Raw genomic sequence first — 22,457 nt, 5'->3', positions numbered from 1 at the left:
CCCGGAGTTTTGAGCTGAATGCTCCCCTGTACCTATTTCTAAATTCTCACATTGCCCCAATTCAGTTAAGTCCTGCCCGCAAGGAGGGGACAGTAGATGGTGGGAGAGAGGTTTTGGAAATCCTAAGGAAGAAGAAGACAGACACGATCTTAGGGGACCCTCCTTAGATATTCCTGGTTGGGACTGTCCATTTGTAACCCCCCAACACACCCACCCTCACTTAGCCACATGGGATAGGTATGCACAGAATAAACCCGTTTGCACCCAGACCCTCTCCAGGCATTGACACCCGCGGGCGCTCATGTTTGCACAGACACACACCTGCCCCCTTCCGGAGTCCGAGATCTGGCTTTCTGGCATACTCAGGGGACTGTCATGTAGGGCCCTCCATGACCTGGGCAGAGGTGGTACCCAAACAGCCCACCCTGAACTTGCAGGCCTCTGGAGGGACCCCAGGATATGCGACTGGGAATGGCTGGACAGCGCCTCTTGGGGGTCCCACAGAAGCGACCCAAGCCCCCAGATTCCCCGTGTGAGCCGTTTTGAGGGACGACCCGCTTGAACGACCTCGTCTCCAAACCCACGGACCCGAGAGAAAAGTCACAGGACGGCCTGCAGCCCGGGATCCCCCATAAGGTCCTGCACCCCACGTGAAGGCCGGGTTCTTGCAGGTGACGCCCCTTCTGGGAGGGAGGGCACCCCGCACTAGAGAGCGGGCGTTCGCACAGCTAACTCCGGAAGTGTCCCCGAGCCGCCCCGGCACATCAGGCCTGCAGCCAGCGCCTGTGTGGCTGAGTGGGCCTCCGCAGCCCACGCTCCGCCTCTTCCCCGCACCTTCTGACCCCCGCCCACATGGGGGGGGTGGGGGTGGGAGTGGGTCCCCAAGAACGCCTGCAGTTTCTGATTGGCTGCGCCTCCCTCAGCCGCCGAGCGCGAGAGGCTGGGGCGCAGAGTTACCATAGTAACCGATGAGGTTCGCCCATATCGCGTCTCTCCGAGGCCTTGGAGAGCTTAGCAACCGCGCAGGGCCGCTGGGCGGTGGGGGCCGCGCTCGCCGCCCACCCACCCCTCCACCCCTCCGCCCGCCCCGCGCTCCATCCTTCGCCCCCACGCCCGCGCCAGAAGTAGTGGCTGAGTCACTCATTGAGGGGCCGCCGGCGCGGCCACTCGCAGTCCCTGACAGACACCAAGGTCTCGGGCGCCCCCCAGAGGCTCCCTTTCCTCAGCAGGGGACTTCATGGCCTCGGGGCCAGGAGGCGGCTCATGGTCCCCAGAGGTTCTTCTGACTCCCACTGCTTCCCGAGTCCGCCCTTACCCTGTTTCCACTCCGTGTTCTGGGTCCATCTTATCCCAGTCCTCTTCTCCATCTCCCCCACCCCTGCCCCAGAGTCCTCGCTAAGGAAGTAGTGAGGTTCCAAGAATGAAAATGAGCTGACAGCCTCCCGGGAAGGTGGACCTCAACATCTTGGCGGAGAGATGTGCTGTGTGCTGAGGTGGAAAAGTGTATGGAGTGCTGGGGGGAGGCGGGAAGACTCCTGAGCAGTGCTCTTAAATCTGGGCTTTGATGGATGAACAGGAGTTCTCCCCCCAGGCAGGAAGGCATTCCTGGAGAAGAGAACCAGTGGGACAAACGCTGGGGGCAAAAAAAAAAAAAAAAAAAAGGCGGTGGGGGGTGGGGAACTCTAGGAGGCCAGATCCCAAAGGGTATGCAGGACCTCTTTGACCCCATTTCTGCTGTAATCTTTTATCCCCTTGATGGGGCCAGATCCTAGCCCCACAAGGATCCACTCAGCCCTGTCTCTGTGCAGTGGAGTCTGTCTACTGTGGACCCACCCTAGGGTCCCCTGTGCCCACTATTTTTGTTTTTCTTCAACAGTCTCCCCAGATTCCCACTTCCCGACCCCTATTCTCACACTGTCCTTACATCTGTATGGGAGGGTCTGCCCCCAGCATAGCTGCCCTCCTGTGGACTTCACTCTTCCTCAATCTTTGACCTTTCCCTCCCTCCCTAGTTCCACCTGCTTTGGCCTGGCATTGTCCCCTCCCCACCCTAATCCAGCTCCTCTCTCTGGACACACTCCCCTCCCCCACTGATGGAGCTAGGTTGGGCCAGGATCATTCATTTCCCTGATCCTGTCCAGGAGAACTTTGCCTCACATTGCATGGACTCTTCCTGCCAATTCTGACCTCCAGGAACTCTAACTCCTCCAGGAAGTGGTCTCTTCCCTCCTACCCCCAGAGACTCTTCTCTGCTAAGCTGCCAGTGTCCCTCATTCCACAAATGGGTCCTAAACACGGTTTGCTGAGTGTCAGGCTCTGAAACTGGCATTGTGGACCAGTCCTCCTCCCCTCCAGTTGCTGAGGCTTCCTCTTCCTCTCTCTCCCTTCTCCTGCCACCTTTCCCCCACCTCCCCCATAGAGGACCCTCTTGCTCATTCCTGGGGAGTCCAAGCCACCCTCCTCAACTTTTCTGCCTTCCCTCGCGTCTCCAGCTCCCGTCTGGTACCTGGACTCCCACTGAGCCTTTCCTTCCAGGCCCAGCCTCCTCCTACAAAGCCTTCCAGACCCCTGGGCTCCCCCACTCCTCTTTCCTCATGTCCCTGACACCACAGCTCTAGATGCTGCCAGAGGCCCCTCTGAGGGTCCAGCTTCCTCTCCTGCCCCCTACCCCCCAAGGGTGACGACACCGCAGTGGCCTTGTGGGGTATAACGCCGCCGCGGGGCATCCTGTGACGTCACAGAGCCGTCGGGTCCAGGAACTGAGGAGTGGGAGTGGGGCTACTGGGTGAGGGCCTCGGAAGGCCGGGCGAGGGTGGGGTTGCGCCCCCAGGTGTCCCAGAGTGAATAAATCTGTAATGGACCCGTCCCCCCTCCCCGCACTGTCCTCTCGCGGGCCCCCAGCCCGCAGTTCCGGAAAGTTAACCCCTTGTAGACCGGTACAGGGGGCTCGGGCTCCCCCTCCCCGTTCCTGCTTCCGTGCGCCCTCCTCCCCCTCCCAGCTCCCCGTCGCCTCGGTCCCCACCACCCCACCCCACCCCCACCCCGCCTCGCCACTATAAATAGCCCCTCTTCCCGTTTCCTAAATTCCCTGCTGACGTCGGCAGCGCGTCAGTGTGTAGGAGCCGCGGCCGCATGAATGAGCCGCCGCACGAGTACTACGCGCGCCTATAAAAGCCGCCGCGCCAGCCCGGCTGCGGGAGGCGAGCGGGCGCGGACGCAATACAGCCGACAGGTAAGCGGGACTGACCGACCAACGGGCGACAGATGGACCGATGCACGGGCACGGACACGGACTGGAGGGCAAGGAGGAGACCGACAGGCTGCAGGTTAGAGGGGCCCCTAAGGGGTGGGGTTGGGGACAGGGTGGAGGGGACGAGGGTCCACTCGCAACTGCTGGAGCCGGAGCCGGAGGCGTACGCAGAACCCTGTGCAGCACCTGCCTGCGCCCGGATGGAGACGCAGCCACTTCGGAGGAGCGTCGGTCAGAGGACGGACCTCAGAGTCCCTGCGGCTCTTCCTGGAGCTCCTGCGCCATCCTCCCAAGAAAGTGGGACGAAGGTGCTGGCGCCCCAGGAGATGCGCCCCCTCCTCTCCTCCCCGCAGAGCGGTGACTCAGCCTCGCTGCCCCCGGTCGCCTGAGCTGGGGCGCCGGCGAGAGACAGACGCCCACCTACCCACCGCCCTGGCCGCAGCTTTCTCGGGGCCCCTCCCCTCATTCAGCCGGGGGCGCCCCCTCCCCGTCCCGTCGAGCTGGTCCCTCAGCGCCCCCAACTTCCCGCCTCTGCAGGAGGAGCTGTCCTCTCAGGACCAGGCGGGGGCGGGGCCTCGGCCGGACTGCCCCGCCCCCCATCGCCCGCCCCCTCCCCGCAGCCGGAAGTGCCTCTCTGCAGGGACATCTTTGACGTCACAGGGTTTTGACGTCAAGGGCCACGTGCCTGTCCGCAAGCGCTGGGTCAGAGACGGGCTGGAGACGCGGGGGAGGAAGAGCAGCAGCGCCCCCAGCTGCGGGCGACGGAGCCACCCTGCCCGGGCAGCGCGCCGGCACCTTGGCTCTAGACTGCTTACTGCCCGGGCCGCCCTCAGTAACAGTCTCCAGTCACGGCCACCGACGCCTGGCCCCGCCCCAGGACCGCGGACCGGGCCACCTGCCGCGCCCCCGGCCCCTCTGTCCCCGAGGGTCCCTCAGCCCCGCCCTCGCTGCCCGCGCCGCCGCTGTCCGCGGTGCTGATCCGGCGCGGGCACCGCCATCGAGCCGTCCCGTCCCCGGTCCCCAAGGGCTACTGAGGGGCTGCCGGCCTACACGCACATCTCACAGCCCCAGGAGTCCAGCGCCCGGCCCCTGCCGAGAGCGCCGTCCCCCGCCCGCGCCCGCGCCGCCGCCGTCCCCCCACTCCGCGGTCCTGACGTCAGCCTAACTGGAGCTGCCGTAGTGCCGTCAGCAGCGCGCGCCCCGCCCCCGCGTCTCCAGGGCAACCGTGGCTTTCGATTGTTACTGTGGGAACCGGAGGTAACAGTCTACAGCCATGGTCGCCCCGCAGCACGCCCACGCGCCGCGCCGCGCAGCGCACCGCCGGGGCCGGGATGGGGGAGACTCGGAGCAGGAGGAAGCGGAGGCGGCGAATCGAGAGCCCATGTGTCTGCGGGGGTGGCGGGAGGTGAGGCGCAGGGAGGCGGGCTACTCCGGAGCCGGGCATCCACCGAGGCAGAGAAAGAAGCGCGGTCTGCGGAGTATGCCTGACCGTCCCCCTCAGTGACCGTCCTGTCCTCCTAGCCGAGGTACTGCACCCAGGGGATTGTGAGAGAAGGGGTAGTTCTGGGATTTGGGTTCTTTTTATCTCCTTGGTGGGAGGGAGGCTGCTGGGACCTGGAAAAATGTTTGCATCCTGGGGACCGAAGCGGGTAGGCGGAGGAAAGTTTTCCTGAATGCGCCACGACCTCATTCTTCCAGGAACCCCTAGCTGAGTAGGCAGAGGGCAAAGGGTAAACCTTGAACCCATGTCCTGATGGAGTCACAGCCTTCCCTCACTCCTCTTCCCTCTCTTTTTCCCTCTGGGTCTTGAAGGATAAGAAGGGTTCCCCAACCCTCAGGAAGCCATAAAACTTGTAAAGTTAACCAGTCCTTAAACCGTTGTCTGAACATACCAGCCTCCTCACCTCAGTCTATCTTTAGATGCTGTATTCCAGTTTTAGACAATGTCTCAAATTAACCCAAAAGAGGGGGAGTAAATACCAGAGGAGCTGAAGTCCTCTTGGGCCAGTGAAGTGTAAGCAATGACCTCTTCAAAAACATTCTGCATGTCACCTGCCACCACCATCATCACCCACGGGCTGACTGTTGTTCATTGGGTTCAGGACCTCCCAAGGGACGGTGTTGGGAATGGTTAATGCAACCCAGCCCTGCCACCCATTAATCCAGTTTTTCTCTACCTCTCCATACCCCCTCCTTTTCTAAACTACTTCTAAGGCAGCTGGTGCTGGTTTCACAGCTAATCAACACCCACACGTTTTCTTCCCACCCAAGGACACTGAGGTCTTGGATTAAAATGCACCTGATTCTGGAATCCGGTGGACATCTGTAGTGTGTGCACATGGGCGTAGTGCACTGGGAAGCAGGCGGTCCAACCTGGCATCACCATCAACTGGTTGTTAAGGGGCCATGTTGTTTCTGAGCCTTCCATAAAATGAGATAATAATCCCTCCTTTCTGGCAGGCCTGTTGTGAGGACCAAATAAGATCATATAAGTAAAAATCTTTGCAAACGGCAGAAAGCTATTTCGATCTTAAGTATTCTCTTAGGCTACTATGTCCTTGTAAGGGGGTGGTGGTGGTGGGAGACCCCAGCTCTGGGCACTTAGAATGAACAGGGGAGGGGGACACATTTCTCTGAGCAGAAGCTCTAGGACTGGGGCTGTTGAGGGTTCTTTGCTTAGGGACTCTCTCTCCCAAGAGCTTTAGGAACTCTAGAGGTGGAGTGAGAGGTAGAAAAGAGAAATGGTAGGGATGTTTTGAAGAGACAAAGTCTTTTGCAGTCTGAACCCATCTGAAGGTGGTCAGAGAGGGGAAAAAACCAAAGGACTGACTGTACAATGTTAGAGTTTTTTAGTATCTTGAAAATCACTTAGGGCACCGCACCGCCAACCTATTTTATGGATTAGGAAGGTGAGGCCCACGCAGGACATACTGTCCAACAGTAGCGAGTGGTGGCCTCTCTGCTCATCTTCTGTGAAGCTGCAGAGAAAACAATGACTAGTAAAGGTCAAGAATGGGAGTTCTTGGATCTGAATCCAACTTTGGGTAAGTTACTTAGCCTCTCTGTGCCTCTTTCCTCAGTTGTAAAATTAGGTTAATAACAGTATCTACCTTATGAAGTTGTGAGATGATTAAACTAGCTAACTAAAACTTCTGCTTAGCACAATGTCTGGCATAGTTAGCACTCAGTAAATTATATTCCTCTTCCTATCCTCTAGACCTCATTTTCCTTAGTTGAAAATGTTAGATCAATGATTCTTAACAGGAGAGCTTCTTCCCTTTCCCTAGTGGACTGCATGAGAATCACATGGGGGGCTTTTTAAAATTACACATATTTACCAGAGACTTACACTCTACTCTCTAAGGCGGTGGCTTTCAAGTATTTCATTGCATGAGAATGACCAGGATGGTTTGTCAAAATGCAGATTCCTGGGTCCCAGTAGCTCTGGAGTTGGCCCCAGGAATCCAAGGTTTAACATGATCCTGATGCAAATGGCCCATGGAATCCATGTGGAGGGTGGGAGGAATAACCCCTTAAGATTCCCCATTGTTCCTGGAGGGCATGATGGGAGAGGACGTATCTCACTTGTTGGGAACCAGTGGACCACATGATCTGTTTCCTTCTAGGTCAGACATTCTGATTCTCAGGGGAATTTTTACCTCCTCACTTCTGCTCCACCGGACACTGCTCTGGTCTTCAACGTCACCCTTCCAACTTTAAACCCTGCCTTAAAATTCATTCCCCAAATGTCTTTCCCTCTCTCCTTTACTCCTTCCAATGATCCCAAGTTGGCATCATTTTCAACGCTTGGGGCCTTGCTGTGATTGCCATGAGGGCATGTGAGCCCTTAGCTGCATATCTACTCACTGCTATCCATCCTGAACTGCTTATTTCCGGAGAAGCGAGGAATCTGTATTTGTGTGAAATTCCAAAATTTTTAAGTATCATAATCCCAACTTTTTCTAAAATTCTATGGGCCAAAGCCAACAGGTCTATAGGAGTAATTCAGTCCATTTCAGTCTCTTCCTTTTGCCAAGGAAGGGATCCCTTTAAAACAACCAAAAACAAAACAAAAAAACCCACCAAGAACAAGGCAGTAGCAGACTGTAGCAAGGGAGAACTTTCTCCCCAACCCCACTTTCTGCTGTAAAGGTTCCAGACTCAGTAAACTGGGTCTGTCTGGGCAGGTAACTCCTGCTTTTTTTTTTTTTTTTTCTTTTTCTTTTTAAAAAATCTTGGACAGCTGCTGTCCGTTGTGAAGAACTCAGAATTACAGGTAATTTCAGACTATTTGTCTTGTTGTCTCAGGATGGCTAGAGTATTTGTGCTACAATCTCCTAGTCTCAATTCCTGCTCAATTACTAAACTACTTGGGGCAGCCATACTTGAGGGCCAGACAGGGCCTGTTGCCATCTTCCAGAAAAGGAACAAGCTGGTGAGTCTGCAGAGGCAGGGCAGGCTGGGGATGAAGGCCCTGGAAGTGGGGGAAATGGCTGAAGTAAGCAGTCTTTAGAGTGTCTAGGAATAACAGCACTTTCAAACCAGATGGGCTGCTTAGGCCTTGGCTGCAATCTCTACAGAGTAGCATCAATCTCAAACGCTGCAAATAGGGTCAAGTTTAGAAGAAGGTTACTTCTGTGCTGTCTTTGGCTTCCATCAAGGTCTAGCACCATCCCACCCTTCAAGCTCATAGTTCGGAGGGGTAAGACTGTTACGGTGGAGAAAGCAGAGAACATATGAAGCCAGGTTTTGACAGGCCAACACAACACTCTTAGGGATCAGGATGGAGGAAGCCAAAACTCAGTATGGCCCAGGCGGAGCCCTGCCAATTGATCTCTTCCCCCAGCTTCTCAGATGTAAATTCTTCCCTGTTTCAGGGAGGCCTCCTTTCTTTCAGGTTGGGACTTAAGACTTCCACCAGTAATGTGTAAGTGTCTACGTGCACACATGCATGAGCTTGTCCTGGGGGTTCATAACTGGAAACACCTCCCTGCTTGGTGCTGCCCTGGAGGCTGTGTGGATGGCGAGGAATCCACTTTTTTTTTTTTTTTTTTTTTTTTAATAAAGAGTTTTCCTGTGTATACCAGGGAAAAGATGCTCAAAATCCAAATCACCACTTTATTGTGTGGCAGTCACAGCGCTGCCAGTCTCTGCTTTTCGTGTTACCCTCCACTCATCCAGGGCTCCACTGACCTTTTTCATATTTGAATATCAGATGCCATGGTCAAAGTCCATTAGGCCTCCTAATCCTCTTTTTCTTGAGTGCAGAGCTGGGCTTATAAAATTTGAGTCTTACGTACTGATATTTGTCTCTTGAGATCACAGTAGGGGAAAGAAGGGGAGGACAGGGATTATAGAGGCTGCATCAAGGTCATGTGTCCCCATTAGGGGGTGGGGGGTGGAGAGGGAATGCAGAGGCAAAGGCATTTGTTGATCTTTCACTCTGCAAACTGGTCCAAGAACTGGAGGTAGGCCTGGCGCTGGGGCGCGGCTGCCGGAATGAAGTGGCCACCAGAGTGGGTGAGGGCGATGGCTCCAGCGAATCGGCTACACAGTTGCATACTCTCCTGAGAGGGGATGACGCGGTCGGTGTCCCCAAAAACATGGAGGGAAGGCAGTGACAAGGGGCCCTGCAGGATGGCTTCCTTGAGGCCAAGGCCCCGGGGACAGAAACCAGATACCAGGATGATAAACCGGGGCAAAGGGAAGCGGGGATCGCCGGCTTGGCCAAGGGCACACACAAGGGCTGCTAGCGCGGCCCCCTGGCTGAAACCAAGGATCCCATCGAAAGGCCCCAGCTTGCTCAGTGCCTGTGCCACCGTTCCCAGGGCTTCCTCCAGACCTCTGCACACCGTGGGCTCTTCCAGTGCCGAGAAAACGTCTGCCTCCTGTTTGGAAAACCACCAGCCTCGAGGTTGCTCCTCCGGAGGGCAGGGCCCTACAGCGATGAGGGGGAAGAGTTCAGAGTTAGGGAAAGGGTAAATCCAGGGGGAGGGAAATGAGAAAGGGAGTGAGGGAAAGAGAGGAGGCTGAAGGAAAGAATAAAGTCTGGGGAAAATGAGGGGGGAACAGACTGACCTGGAGAGGAGACAAGGTGGAAGTCTGGGAGGGCCAGGCTGGAATTTGAGCGAGGGGCTGGGGTGGGAGGGATGGAGGGCATAGGCAGAATGAGGTGGGAGGGTGGCAGAAATGAGGGGAGGGCAAGGGTGGCTGTGTGCAGGCAGGCGTTACGGGGACGAGGCAAGACAGAGAAGACTGAGCGCATTTCCGGGCAGGGCTCATCTCACCGGGGTCTGGCCCGGCGCCCTCAGGGCCCGCTGCGTCCGCGACCGGGTGCGGGCCGCTGAGGCACACAAGCTCTGCGCGGCCCCGCAGCGCCTTCCGCAGCGCTCCAGTCTTCTCGCGGAAGCCCCGCTCGCTCTGCCGAAAACCGGCCAGACACAAGACCCGCAAAGGCTGAGACGTAGCCATAATTCTGGGCAAGCGCCAGAGGGACCGGAAGCGGTCTTTCCCCGAGCGGAAGTTGAACATAAGGGGACGGAACCCAATGCCGGCACCACCCTGGAGGCGGGCCTCAGAGAGAGTGGGCGTTGCCATGACAACGGAGAGAGGGTGCGGCCCGGCCAGAGCTGGAGCTGATACCTGGGACGAAGGAGCGTTTCAGGGAGCGGGCGGCGCGACCTCCTCGTTTCTGCAGCTGCAAGCCTCGCAAGCCACGGCTGGAAAGGGGCGCGCGGGCCTCTCCTGAACCTGAGGTGGCCGACTTTGGTCACGGTCCCGCTTCTCCGGCGTTCCCCACCCCGCTGACACGCATTTCCCGTAGCGGCCGCAAGGCGGCGGGCTCGGCTCGCGTCACCAAGGAGGCGGCCAATGTCTGGCCGCGCCCAAGCCTCTCCGCCCTCCTTGAGGTTCCTTCCTACCTTCCCCAGCGCCGGCCGGCCCGGGTGCTGGAGCAGCCGATCCCGCCCGTGGTTCACCGTCCACGGCCCCAAGGAGCTGCCGGCGTAGAAGTCCATAGGGTAGGGCTGCTGCCAGGAAATGTCCCTCAGGGCCACTGCCGCCTAGAGGAGAAACACCGGACAGTAACATCTGCCAACATTTTTCTACGCAGGATTATTTAATTCTGCCCTCACGACGGCCTACGAAGGTCCTACTATATCCCTATAGCACAGAGAGGAAATGTGAGGTTCAGAGAGGTGAAGGGACTTCCAAGGCCACACAGCTAGGAACTGGCTCAGCTGTAACTAAGTGCTGCCCACCCACCCCACTTCGGATCCCCTCCTATACAGAACTAGGAGCAAAGACCCCTCTCTCCCAGGGATTTTCAAAACGTGGTGTTACCTCATAGGGTGTGAGCAGCGGCTTGGGGAAGGCTGTGCCCCAGTCAATGGAGAGGCGTGGACATGCCACCTGCACCCACCTGGGAGGGGAAGTCACGTCAGATCCAAGGGGGGGCCCCCCTGTTCCTGGGCAGCATGCTGAAGAACATGGCTGTGTCCCCAACACAGCCAATGCGTGCTTACTATTCTAGACTGTCACCTACTGCTGTTTAGAATAACACTATGGGGACTTCCCTGGTGGCACACTGGTTAAGAATCCGCCTGCCAATGCAGGGGACAAGGGTTCGAGCCCTGGTCCAGGAAGATCCCACATGCTGCGGAGCAGCTAAGCCTGTGCGCCACAGTTACTAAGCCTGCACTCTAGAGCCCGCGAGCCACAACTACTGAAGCCCGCATGCCTAGAGCCCATGCTCCGCAATGAGAAGCCACCGCACCGCAACCAAGAGTAGCCCCCGCTCACTGCGACTAGAGAAAGCCCACGCCCAGCAACGAAGACCCAACACAGCCAAAAATAAATAAATAAGTATGTTAAAAAAAAAAAAAAAAAGAATAACACTATGGTGTTGCTTGTTTTCTCCTGTTTCCTCCACTGACTATGAGCTTTCTGAAGGAGGGCCTGGGCAGCTCATTTGCAATAATATCCCCAGAATCAAATTTAGTGCCTGGTACAGTGCAGGTGCCAACCACGCCTCCAACTCATCTCATGCGGAATGGACTATGATGCTGCCGTTGCCTGTAAGCCCCCAAGCCAGACAAAGTAGGGAAGACCCACAGCCAAAGGTAGTCCCTGCTGGACAAGTGCTCTGTAAACACTAAAGTTTCATGATCATGGAAGCACCGACTCCAGCCTTCAATAGGTGCTGGGCAGGACCCAGATTCTAAGCTTTTTTAGCCAGAGTCATAGCTAGACAGGTAAGGTGGGGAAACGTACACATCCACCTCAGGAAGAAGGCTAAGCTTGCTGGGGAAGATCTCAGAGAGCAGCAGCCTCACGAAGGGAAGTCCCAAGGCCCGGAGCCGAGATTCCAGGTGCTGTTGGGAGAGGGAGGCAGAGCTGGGGTCCCCATGATCAAGCAGCCAAAGCTAAATCCCTTAGGCTACTGATTTTCCCAGCTCGGTTCCCAGTTAGTCCTCTTTTCCAGAGGCCATCCCGAGCCCTCTGACCTCCAGAATCTTGGGACTGCCCTGGCGGCCCAAAGTGCCCAGGATGAGACCCCAGGATTTAGCTGAGCGGGCAGTGGCTATGGCTTCTTGGCGGTTGGCCTGCATGCGCTGGTAGTCATAGTGCTCTCTGGACAGGACTTTGCTGTACGGGTCGTATCTGGAAAAGAAGCTGTCATGGTCACAGTGACAGCCACTTACAGGATTTGTGCTATATACACAGCTCCCCGACTCGGCCCCTTGGTCTCCTGAACCCTCAGGCTGCATGCAGGCAATTAAGAACAGAGGCAAGGGCTTCCCTGGTGGCGCAGTGGTTAAGAATCCGTCTGCCAATGCAGGGGACACGGGTTCGAGCCCTGGTCTGGGAAGATCCCACATGCCGCGGAGCAGCTGGGCCCGTGAGCCACAATTACTGAGCCTGCGCGTCTGAAGCCTGTGCTCCGCAACAAGAGAGGCCGCGATAGTGAGAGGCCCGCGCATCGGCGATGAAGAGTGGCCCCCACTTGCCACAACTAGAGAGAGCCCTCGCACAGAAACGAAGACCCAACACAGCCATAAATAAATAAATAAATAAATAATTTAAAAAATAATTAAAAAAAAAGAACAGAGGCAAGAGCAGAGATTGTCTTTGGGAAGATCAGTTCCACAACTCGAGCAGGCAAGAGTGGGAGAGGGGTCTAGGATCCAGGTGTGATTCCAGGGGATGGGTAGGTGCTGTGCAGCAGCAACCCTTCTCCTGATACCCAGATTCAGAACCCAAGTGCCTCAGATCCTTAGGGCCGGGGGCTGTTAAGTGGCCAAGGGATGAGGAAGTTTGGGCTGATTGAGGGTTTCAGTGGCAGGGAACCCCACCCCCTTCCCAGCTGGTCAGCCCAGCTCAGTCCATACCGATAAGCGGGGACACTGGGGTTGGCAATCATGACAGACTCCAGATGGAAGCGGCCATCTCCAAGATATCTGCAGGGGGGAGAAAGGGAACAGTAAGTGTGGGGTGGGGCACCAGAAGAAGCAGGCACTGGCTCGGAGGTCCAGAGGACTGAGTTCTTGGCTATGCTGCTGACTGTGTATGTGAACTGGGACAAAGCATCATTTCACACACACTGCCCCCCTCACCCCACCCCACCCACCCTGTTTTGTTTTTGGGTGTTTTTGGCTGCGTTGGGTCTTCGTTGTTGTGCGCCGGCTTTCTCTAGTTGCAGCGAGTGGGGTCTACTCTTCGTTGTGGTGCACGGGCTTCTCACTGAGATGGCTTCTCTTGTTGTGGAGCATGGGCTCTAGGCACGCGGGCTTCAGTAGTTGTGGCGCATGGGCTTAGTTGCTCCGCCCCATGTGGGATCTTCCTGGACCAGGGATGGAACCCGTGTCCCCTGCGTTGGCAGGTGGATTCTTAACCACTGCACCACCAGGGAAGACCCCCATCCTGGTTTTTTCACATGTAAAATAAGTTTGAATTGGATGACCATTAAGGCCCCTCTAGCTATGTAATGCAGAATCTAAGAACTGCACCTCTCCCCACCCCGACCTTCTAGGGGAAGAGTAAAGGGACAGCCAAGGCCATGGTAAGGCTCTAGATCTAGATCCTAACTTGGAGGTGGAGTGACAGATGCTCCCTCACCTAGCTCAATATAGATGTGGGAAGTAGTGTTCAGGGTGTCATCTATGCCATAAATGAGCTTTCAGGGTATATACTGGCTACTCTCTGCCCAAACTAGCTCTTGGGTCCAGTTATTGAGTTGTAATAACAGCCACTGTTTACTGGGCTTGTGCCTTCCGTGTACCAGGCCTGGGCTAAACACCTGACATGTACAACTTCACTCAGTCCTATGAGGTAATCCTCCAAGCTGCTACCTATAGTAGCCCCATTTCACAAAAGATACGAGTGAGGTTCAGGGATGTTAAGAAACTTGCCCAAAGTCACACAGCTATTAAGCAGTATATCTGGGACTTGATTCTAGGCTTACCCATCAGGCTGTACCAAGCATGCCTAGGAGATGCTGTCCCTAACAGTACCTTCCCAGACCATGGAGAGGCCAGAGCATGGAAGACAATCTGCATGGCAGCTCCTTCTGTCTTGGAGATCACACCAAATTTTGATGAATGGCCAACACTCAGGGTGTCCCTCCTTCCAACACACACCATGACGCCCCCAGGGGTAGGCATCTATGAGCTCAGAGTTATGTAGGCACAGGCACAGGGGGAATGCCCCTCAGGGAGCAGGGCTCCCAGGTCTGGGCTGGGGAAGGCCCTGAGGTGGGCCTGCTAGGGGCAGGGATGTCCTGTGTGGGTGCAGCAAGGCTTGTGGGAGCAGCAGCAGCCCCAGCGGTGGGGCTGAGTCTGGGGAGTGCCCCTCCCTCCTTCCCTGCCATTAGCTGGGAATGGGGCTCCCCTCCCCAGTCTTAGCCGGGGGAGCTGTCGGCTCCGGGGCTGGCTGCGTTCACACAACATTAAGCATTTCCATTACCTAAAATAATTAGGCAGCAGGAGACATGCTGCTCCTGCTTGTTAGCTGTCCGGATGCTAAATTAATGGGGCTGCAGCCTGGGCGTGCCCATCCATCTTCTCCAATTATATTCCCACCATTTCTAGCCCACCCTCATCCCCCCCATCAGGCCCTGATTCCTGCTCCACCCAGGGCATAGCCTTCTGGATGTTGGACAGAGCACTGGAGAGGGAGACAGGAAACCTGAAACCCTATTTGGTCCCCATCTTGCAAGGTGACCTTGAGCGAATGGCTAAGGAGCTTTAGACTCAGTTTCCTTCCCTGGATGATGAACCTCAGCTCCCTCCTAGGGTATATTTCTTACGTCTCTATGACCGGCACCCCATTTTTCACTTACACAACAGCCTCCACCTCCTTGGGTAGACGGGGGGACGTGCAGCCCAGGACCTCCCCGGGGGACAGGGGCTTGCACTGTGGGACACTCACACGATACTCAGCTTTCAGCTCTTGGGCAGCTGCCTGTAGGGATAATGAGGGAAGGGAAGCAAGTGGATGCGGAAGGAGAGGCAGGGCCATAGGACCAGCCTGGAGCACCTGCCATGGGGATCCAGGAAGAGCCTGGAGACTGGCCACTGTCTGCCCACTTACCTGCAAAGTTGACACAAACTGAATGGTGCTGACCAGCGCAAGGGCACTGGCTGGGGGAAAGGTGAGGCGGATAGAGTCCAGTAGGTGGGCAGTGTCTATCCGGATGTCCACAAAGACGTACAGCACCCGCAAGTCTTGGGCCGAGGTGTCCATGGGAACTGGGAGGAGGGAAGAGTTCAGGAGACTGTTTTGGAAGGCAGGAGGGGCAGAGGGCCTGGCCCGGGCCAAGGTTTCTGAGTAGCCAGGACCAGTGGCTTTAGCCTGAGGGTTAGAGGGAGGGGTTGGGGGAGGTGGGGAGGGTGTTGTCACAGGTCTTTTAGAAGCTCCATCTCTGTCACTCGGCTGGGGGCCCAGCCTGCTCTACCACCAACAGCCTTTCAAACACCCGCATCTGGGACAGCAGCATGGTTTCCAAGGCAACCAAATCCAAAGGAAAGATCCACCTGCAGTGCAGGGAGGCCAAGGCCATCCCAGAAACCGGGAGGCACCTTGTGCATACAAGCAGGACAAGGCACTGTGATGGAGATGAGCGTGCAGTCCCACCTCCCTGCCAGGGTCTGGGTGTCCTGGTCTGCCGTACCCAGGCAGCTGTGGCCATAGTGCACCAGGAAGTCAGCTCCCAGGGCCCTTGCGGTAAAGTCATCCACACAGCAAGCCCCGTAGGTCACATCACCCATCACCATCACTTCGGCCTCCGTGAACCTGTCGGGGTGGGGAACAATGGGACAGTGACACAAGGAGGTAGCAGAGAACCTAACTGTGGCGGTATCTCAGGGCCCAGCTCCACTCTCCCTACCTCTCCCAATCCCTTGGGTTGGCAGCTGCCACTTCTGCCAACAGAGTAGGAGGGGCCCAGCTGCTACCTCCCCCAGGACTGGCAGCAGCTCCTGGAACCGTAGCTGTATGAGGACGGACTCTGTAGCATCCTTATTCCTCTGCCCAGGCTCAGACTGCAAGAGGGACCCCCAACCCTCAGCCTGGCATACAGGGGGTCTAACACAGACCTCCGCCGCCCCAACTCCTCCCGCCCAGAGCAATGAGCATGCACACAGGGGCAAAGACACCCACTCCCACACCCTGGCACCATGACGTGTGTGGGCACGTGTGTGTGGATACACATAGCCTGCCCGTCGCCCAGACCCACTGCTACCTCCCCACCCTTAGTCAGGGCCCTCTGTGCCCGGGATGGGGGGACCCATGGACAGCTCCTCCGCAGCACATGGCGCCACCCACACACCTCATGCGTCAGGAAGAGTGGGCTCTGGCCAGCACATTGCCATGGGATCTGCTGCCAGGCCTGAATCACTGGGGGATGGGGTGGCTGGGGAAGACCCCACTCTCCCTGAACTCACCACAGGAATGGGGCCAGAGGACTAGCTCTTCCCTGAGACCCACCCCTGGGGCGTGGAGTCTGGCTCAGTGTCATGGGGTCTCCCCATTCCTCTCTTGGGGGTGTGGTGCGGAAAGCTGAGCTTCTGCCAGGCAGCTCCCCCCTCTCCCCAAATCAGGCTGTGCACAGAAGCAGATAATTCAGCTCCTTAGAATGCAGCCCAGGCGTCTGAGTCAGCCAGAGCACTTAATTTTTTATAGATTAAAATGTATGCAAGTTGGCCCGAGCCCCAGAGAGCATCCCCAAGGGGCAAGAGGGTGGGAGCAGGGAAGTGAGTCTGTGGCGGCGGGGATGAGGAGCAGGGTGGGGGTAGGGCAGCAGCAGGGAAGTGGGAGGTTCCCATCACGAGATGACCTCCCCTTTCTTCTTTCGCCCTCCCCGTTCCTGTGCTGGTTCCAGATGGCTGAGCACTCACCCCCCTCCCAAGGATGGCTCATTGTATTGAAGAAACTTAGATGAGGGAGGTAGAGGAACTGAATACCATCTCCTATGCGCTTCTCCCTCTGCCAAGCCCCTCTTGCCTCACTCCTCCAAATGTGCCAGAGAAAAAGTTTCCCCCAAGCCAGACCCCACGCTGACCACCCAGCCCACTGCAGGGTCAACTCTGAGGACTCTTAGCTTCTTCCTCAGGCCCCACCACCTGCTGTGGGCCCACCTTTGAAGATACTGGAATTGACTCATTTCTCCCTCCCAATTTCTTTTAGAGAAGGGGAGACTTACAGAGACAAGCAGGGATTGCGGCAGGCTAGGAGTTTAGTTTGGGGTTTTTCCCTTGGTGTGTGTATGGCTGTGGGAAGGAACACGGTAAGGCAGAGGTCCAGAAGGAAAAAATGATGCCAACAGGCAGAGCTGTAATGGACATGGGGAAGGTCTTGGTTCAGCTTCGTCAGTGGCCCAAGGCTCACCTTTCCAAGATATCCACGATGGTACAGGCGAAGAGGAGGAGGCCTTCAGGCATTTGTAAGGCCACTGCAAGACAGAGCAGAGACATGAGCAGAGGGCTGGGAAGAGCCTGGGATGGGACACTGCCCCTGGCTCGGCCAGGCAACCTCTCCTCCCCCACCCACTCAAAGCTTATGGGCTCACCCTTCTTGGCCTGGGCCTGTTGGATCCTCCAGATGGTCTTGGGAATCTCAAAGTTATAGTTGGAAGGCAGCACTTGAATGGCTGCCTGCAGCTGGGGATTGTTCAGGATCTCAGGGGGTATCTGATTGGCCAAGCGGCCCCGAGGGGCTCGACCTAGGATGAGTGCAAGGCCTGAGTTGGTTGGTGCCTGGCCTAAACCACAGCCAGACCTGAGTGAGCTGTTAACACCACCCAAGTTTAAGGCCCAGATCCTAGATGCCAAGGGGATTGGCCCAGCCTTCTTCCCCACTGAGTTCATCCTGAAGCTGGAAAGACAACCCATTAAGCTAAGAGGAAATCTGTATAATTAATTTCCATGTTATGAGATTATTGGGAATCAAGGACTTGAGCATGTGGCTCAGCTCTTACCTCAGGAGAGTAAGTTGACACCAGGGGACTCAACTGAGAGGCAAATGAAAAAAAAGTCCACACAACTGCTCCTTGATAGAGAACAATCCTGAGGAAACCCCAAGAGCCCAGCCAGCCCAACCAGCTGGGAAAATGTCCCTCTCCTCCCAGCCCCTGAGAACACCTTGAAGTTCTGAGATCCTAGATATGAGATCTATAAGCAAACTGTTGTAAGTACTAATTTAAAAGACTGCCTTCCTTACTTGAGTCCCACTGACTATGTCTACACTGGTTAATTCCTGCACTCTTCCCTCTCCTCATTCAAAAGGGAAATAAACACCATACATTTAACTGACTTAACAAGTTCCCCAGTTCCATCATTCTACCCCACTTCCCACCCCAGGAAGGATGGAAAGAATACACTCTAGTCAGGACTGTGGGCAAACAGGTAAGGACAGAAGAGTGACCTTGCCCTTTAGGGCCTAGTAGTCTAGTGGTGGCAAATGCAGGTACACAAATAATTACAAACCCCTGATTAAAGGAGAAGAAGCATTGTAGCCCTTTAGGAAGGCTGCAGCCCTTCATCTGCATCCTACTCCCCATAATTCAGTTTAGCCCAACCCTGGTATCCCTTTAGGCACCAGACAGTTTGGGAATGTGACAAGGAGAGAAATGAATTTATTCAGCGAATATTTATTGAGCCTGTACTATTTGCCAGAACTTCTGCCAGGGATCCTGCCAGACCTGACACTTCAGCCTCTGTGTGTGTGTTGGCGGGAGAGGAGGGGGGTGGAGGGCTGATGCATGGGGGGTGGTGGTGGTGGTGATGGTGCAGTGGAGAACTAGAATGGCAGGCTTGGGACCCTAAGTCCAGATTTGAATGTTACCACTGCTATGGTACTTGTTCAGATGTTTCAAAGGCCATGAAACACAAGCCTGCGTCTCTGGGACCGCCCCTCTCAGAAGCTCCTGTTGCAGAGGCCCAAGTCCCTTGTGGTTGTTGGGGTGTGGGAGCTGCTAGTCGTAGCAGCTCGATTTGTCCCAAGGGCCAGTAGGCGCTTCCTTCTTTATCATTTGGCTGTAACCTTCTGTTTACGTCAGCATTCCTCGGTAGACTGTGAGATCCCTGAGGGCAGGGCTGCAGTCTAGTCCCTGCACCTAGCACAGGCCTGGCATTCAGCGGGCGCTCAATAAGTGCCAGGTGAATGAAACCTTGTGCATCTTTCCTGAAGCATTCCCCGAAGGCACACTTGTGGAATGCCCAGGGCAACGCGCCTGGCTCCTTCCCTCCCCGTCGGGTACGTCTTATCCGTGAGTCTTCAGGCGTCTGTCTGCCCGCCAAGGCAGGGCGGGTAGCGTTTCCGGCTTGAGGACTACAAGCTCCTAGGAGGGGCTGCTCCCGATCGTGCCCTATGGCTGCAAAAGAAAGACCTGTCGTCCTGGGCTCCAGCGACAGCCGCCCAGAGCGAGCGACGGCAAGGCCTTCTGGGTCTGGAGGAGAAACGCGCCGCCGCCATTAAAGGGTCCTGTCCCTGACTTGGGGGCCCTACCCCGAGATGCGAGGTCCGGAGGCCGCAGCGTTTTAGCACCCACCTCTGCCCGGGCCGTTTCGGCTGCCGGACTCTGTGGCCTCGGCCGCAACCAGCGCCGCCATCACCAGCTGGCCCACGTTGGGACCAAAAAGACAGCGCTAGAAGAACGAGGAGAGCGCAGACAGTGCGATCGATCGCCGATCGGCCAGCGAGGGGCGGGGATTTGCGGGGCGGGGACCGTGAAGGAGAAAGATAGGGGTGGGGCTAGAGTGGACCCCCAGGTCAGCCGGGAAGGTCGAGACTCTCGGGAGCCCCTAGTGGTCTCCGGCCACAGCAGTTGCGTTCTCCCGGCGACCCTGTCCCCTCCTCCACTTCCGGGCAGCTTGAACCTGGTTCTCCCGGACAAGTGCCCTCCTATTTGCCGACTCCCTACCCCAGTTCTGCGGGCGGAGTCTTGTAAATGGGGACACCACAGGGTCCTCCTTCAGCTCCCCTCAATCTCTCCCACCTCCTGATAAGCCCTGGATGCCTATGGGTGGGGCCGCATTCCCTGCCTCAGAGGACCCCATTGCTCGGACAGGACAGAACTCAGCACCCACCGAACCAGTTCCAAGTTAAGTCTTGGTGCCGGTTTCCGGAGCGCTGGGTTGCCCTTACACCTTTAGAACCGACAGTGTGGAAGGTTCACCTGTGATAAACTGCTACCAGGGGAAGGCCCCCAGCCTGAAGGTGCTTTCCTGGGAGAGTGGGGAAGTCTAAGGACTCGACTGCTTAAACCTTCGGGATTCTGGCCAACGTTTGCCCTGCCTAGGCTGCCCCTCAGGCCTAGGAAGCCTCTCTCCTGATCAGTGGCATAAGCTCCTGGAATCCCAAAGAGAAGGCAGGGTAGCCAGTGAGACAGCCTTGACATTTGGAAGAGCAGAGTACCTGCAGGACTGGCTTTCAGCAAGGTCTGCCCCATAGAGCAATCGTCCCCCAGGGCCGTTTGCCCATGCAGCCCTCTGGCACCATCTTCCTCTCTGCTCTCTATGTGAGCACAGCTGGCCCTTTAAGGCGCTCTGTGGCCTCGGGCTCCCCTGGAGGCCCTCCCTGCTTGGAAACTCCTAAGTAAGGTGCATGGAGAAGTGAAAAACAAGCAGCCAGGGACGGGCCCTGCCTGGAAGACTGCCCAGAGAGGACAGCTGGCTGGGCAGGCTGGGAATGAGCAGCCAAGGGGAGGACCAGAAGGGGTCAGTGCTCTGCCCCTCAGACCACCAACTGATGCTCTTAGGACAATCACAGCTTTGGACAGGAATGTGGCCAACATGGGTCCAAGGAACACCCCGTCAGCTTGATAAGAGTCCAGCCTGCACTTTCCCATTCCCTCAGGTTCTCTGGACCCCCAGGGTGTAGGATCTCAATTCCAGGGACCCCGTGAGTCCAGCCCCTCCCCATTCAGGACACTAAGGCCCAGCCTGTGGGCAGCTTTAGCTCTGGCTGCAGCTGTGAGTTCCAAGGGGGAAAAACTGGCTCCAGCAGAGTAATGGCTTCTCCCTAGCAGGCCCCGTATCCCTTAGGGCCTTTCCCTAGGCAGAGGTGGGCCCACTGGTGATAGAAGTCCCCCATCCTTTTATAACATTGCCCCACAGCCCCTGTCCTAAATGAGTTGCCCTGGCACCCATTAGGAAATGAGCATGTGCCCCAAGACCCTGCAGTGCAGGACATCGGGGGCTGCCATTCAACTTAGGCGGAGAACACCTCCATCTGTCCATGGGGGTCTCCCTGCCAGAGTTGCTCAGCAGTCTGAGTAATTACTGCCTGACAAGAAGGCGGGCACAGTGCTACCCCCACATTAAACTAAAACACCCACCCACGGTCGCCCCCACTCCCTGGCTGGACTCCAAAACAGCACCCAGCCAGAGGACTGAAATAACTCTGCTTCTCACACTCACGCCCAGCCCCAGCCAACTTTGCCTAAGATACTGGAGATTGTGGGGCAGGGGGTCATGGGGAGGCGGCTTGAGGAGGTGGAAGGAGGATCAGCACACCCTGATTCAGGCCCATACTTTGGCACTGATCTGCTGTGAGATGCTGGTCAAGTTGTTCAACTTCGCTGACATTGGTTTACTGGTGGAGGGCCTCTGCAGCTCTCAGCATCATCGAGTTCAGCTAGTGTCTGCCTGGCAGGGCTCAGACGGGTGGCTCAGTCCAGCTCTGCAGCTGGTGGAGGCTAAGAGAATACCTCACCTTCTTTTCCCACAACAAGATGGACCAATTTTTTTTTTAAGATTTTTTTTTTGATGTGGACCATTTTTTAATATAGATTTTATTTATTTATTTATTGATGGCTGCATTGGGTCTTCGTTGCTGCACTCGTGGTGCACGGGCTTCTTATCGCGGTGGCTTCTCTTGTTGCAGAGCATGGGCTCTAGGCGCGCGGGCTTCAGTAGTTGTGGCTCAGGGGCTCTAGAGTGCAGGCTTAGTAATTGTGGCGTACAGGCTTAGTTGCTCCGCGGCATGTGGGATCTTCCTGGACCAGGGCTCAAATCCATGTCCCCTGCATTGGCAGGAGGATTCTTAACCACTGCGCCACCAGGGAAGCCCTGATGCAGACCATTTTTAAAGTCTTTATTGAATTTGTTACAATATTGCCTCTGTTCCACATTTTGGCTTCCTGGCCAAGAGGCATGTGGGATCCCAGCTCCCCGACCAGGGATCGAGCCCGCACCCCCTGCATTGGAAGGCGAGCTTTTTCTTAACCACTGGACTGCCATGGTAGTTCCCGACCAATCTTCTTAATCTTCAGAACAAGGTTACTCCCTCACCGCCAAGCATTTGCACATTCTTTCCTGCCTGGAATGGCCTTTCCCCTTCTCAGCCTGATGAATTCAGCCCTCAAGACCAATGGTATCTCTTCTGTGAAGTCTTTCTGGATGGTCTTCCCCCCCACCCCCCTACAGAGCTAGCAGAGCCCCCTCCCACACTCTATATCTCTTCATGTCACATTCTAAGATAGCTTGTGGGTCTTCCCCAACTGTGCCATAAACTTCTGGAAGTCCAAGCCTAGGTAGTTAGCACAAACCCAGAGCCTCAGTGTGGTTGAATGCATGTATGGGTGAATGAATGATAATGGCCTTCTTTTTGACCTTCTGATCATGACAAGTTTTTCTCCAAGGAATCACACTACTCACCCTCTCACTTCAATTAGATCTCTGCTTAGATGTCACCTGCTCGGAACGGCTTT

The 22,457-nt window shown here is 56.2% G+C and overlaps 2 protein-coding genes across 2 annotated transcripts; both read right to left on the bottom strand.

Annotated features, from left to right (window-relative positions):
• Positions 1-8,354: 8,354 nt before the first annotated feature.
• On the bottom strand, positions 8,355-9,878 carry OVCA2 (OVCA2 serine hydrolase domain containing). The gene is made up of 2 exons (XM_068530592.1): positions 9,538-9,878; positions 8,355-9,188 (listed from the first exon to the last, which is right to left on the bottom strand). Exons 1-2 carry the CDS (start codon positions 9,845-9,847, stop codon positions 8,689-8,691), a joined length of 810 nt encoding a protein of 269 aa, XP_068386693.1. The 5' UTR covers positions 9,848-9,878; the 3' UTR covers positions 8,355-8,688.
• On the bottom strand, positions 9,049-19,382 carry DPH1 (diphthamide biosynthesis 1). The gene is made up of 13 exons (XM_068530591.1): positions 19,296-19,382; positions 17,316-17,468; positions 17,135-17,198; positions 15,420-15,541; positions 14,840-14,997; positions 14,589-14,710; positions 12,640-12,708; positions 11,755-11,911; positions 11,522-11,622; positions 10,592-10,670; positions 10,171-10,311; positions 9,893-10,000; positions 9,049-9,188 (listed from the first exon to the last, which is right to left on the bottom strand). Exons 1-12 carry the CDS (start codon positions 19,354-19,356, stop codon positions 9,911-9,913), a joined length of 1,317 nt encoding a protein of 438 aa, XP_068386692.1. The 5' UTR covers positions 19,357-19,382; the 3' UTR covers positions 9,049-9,188; positions 9,893-9,910.
• Positions 19,383-22,457: the final 3,075 nt, after the last annotated feature.

This window comes from Eschrichtius robustus, chromosome 20 (assembly GCF_028021215.1).
Source record: "Eschrichtius robustus isolate mEscRob2 chromosome 20, mEscRob2.pri, whole genome shotgun sequence".
Taxonomy (NCBI): domain Eukaryota; kingdom Metazoa; phylum Chordata; class Mammalia; order Artiodactyla; family Eschrichtiidae; genus Eschrichtius; species Eschrichtius robustus.
Note: the sequence above shows the minus strand (reverse complement) of the source record. Positions and strands in the feature narration are given on the sequence as shown.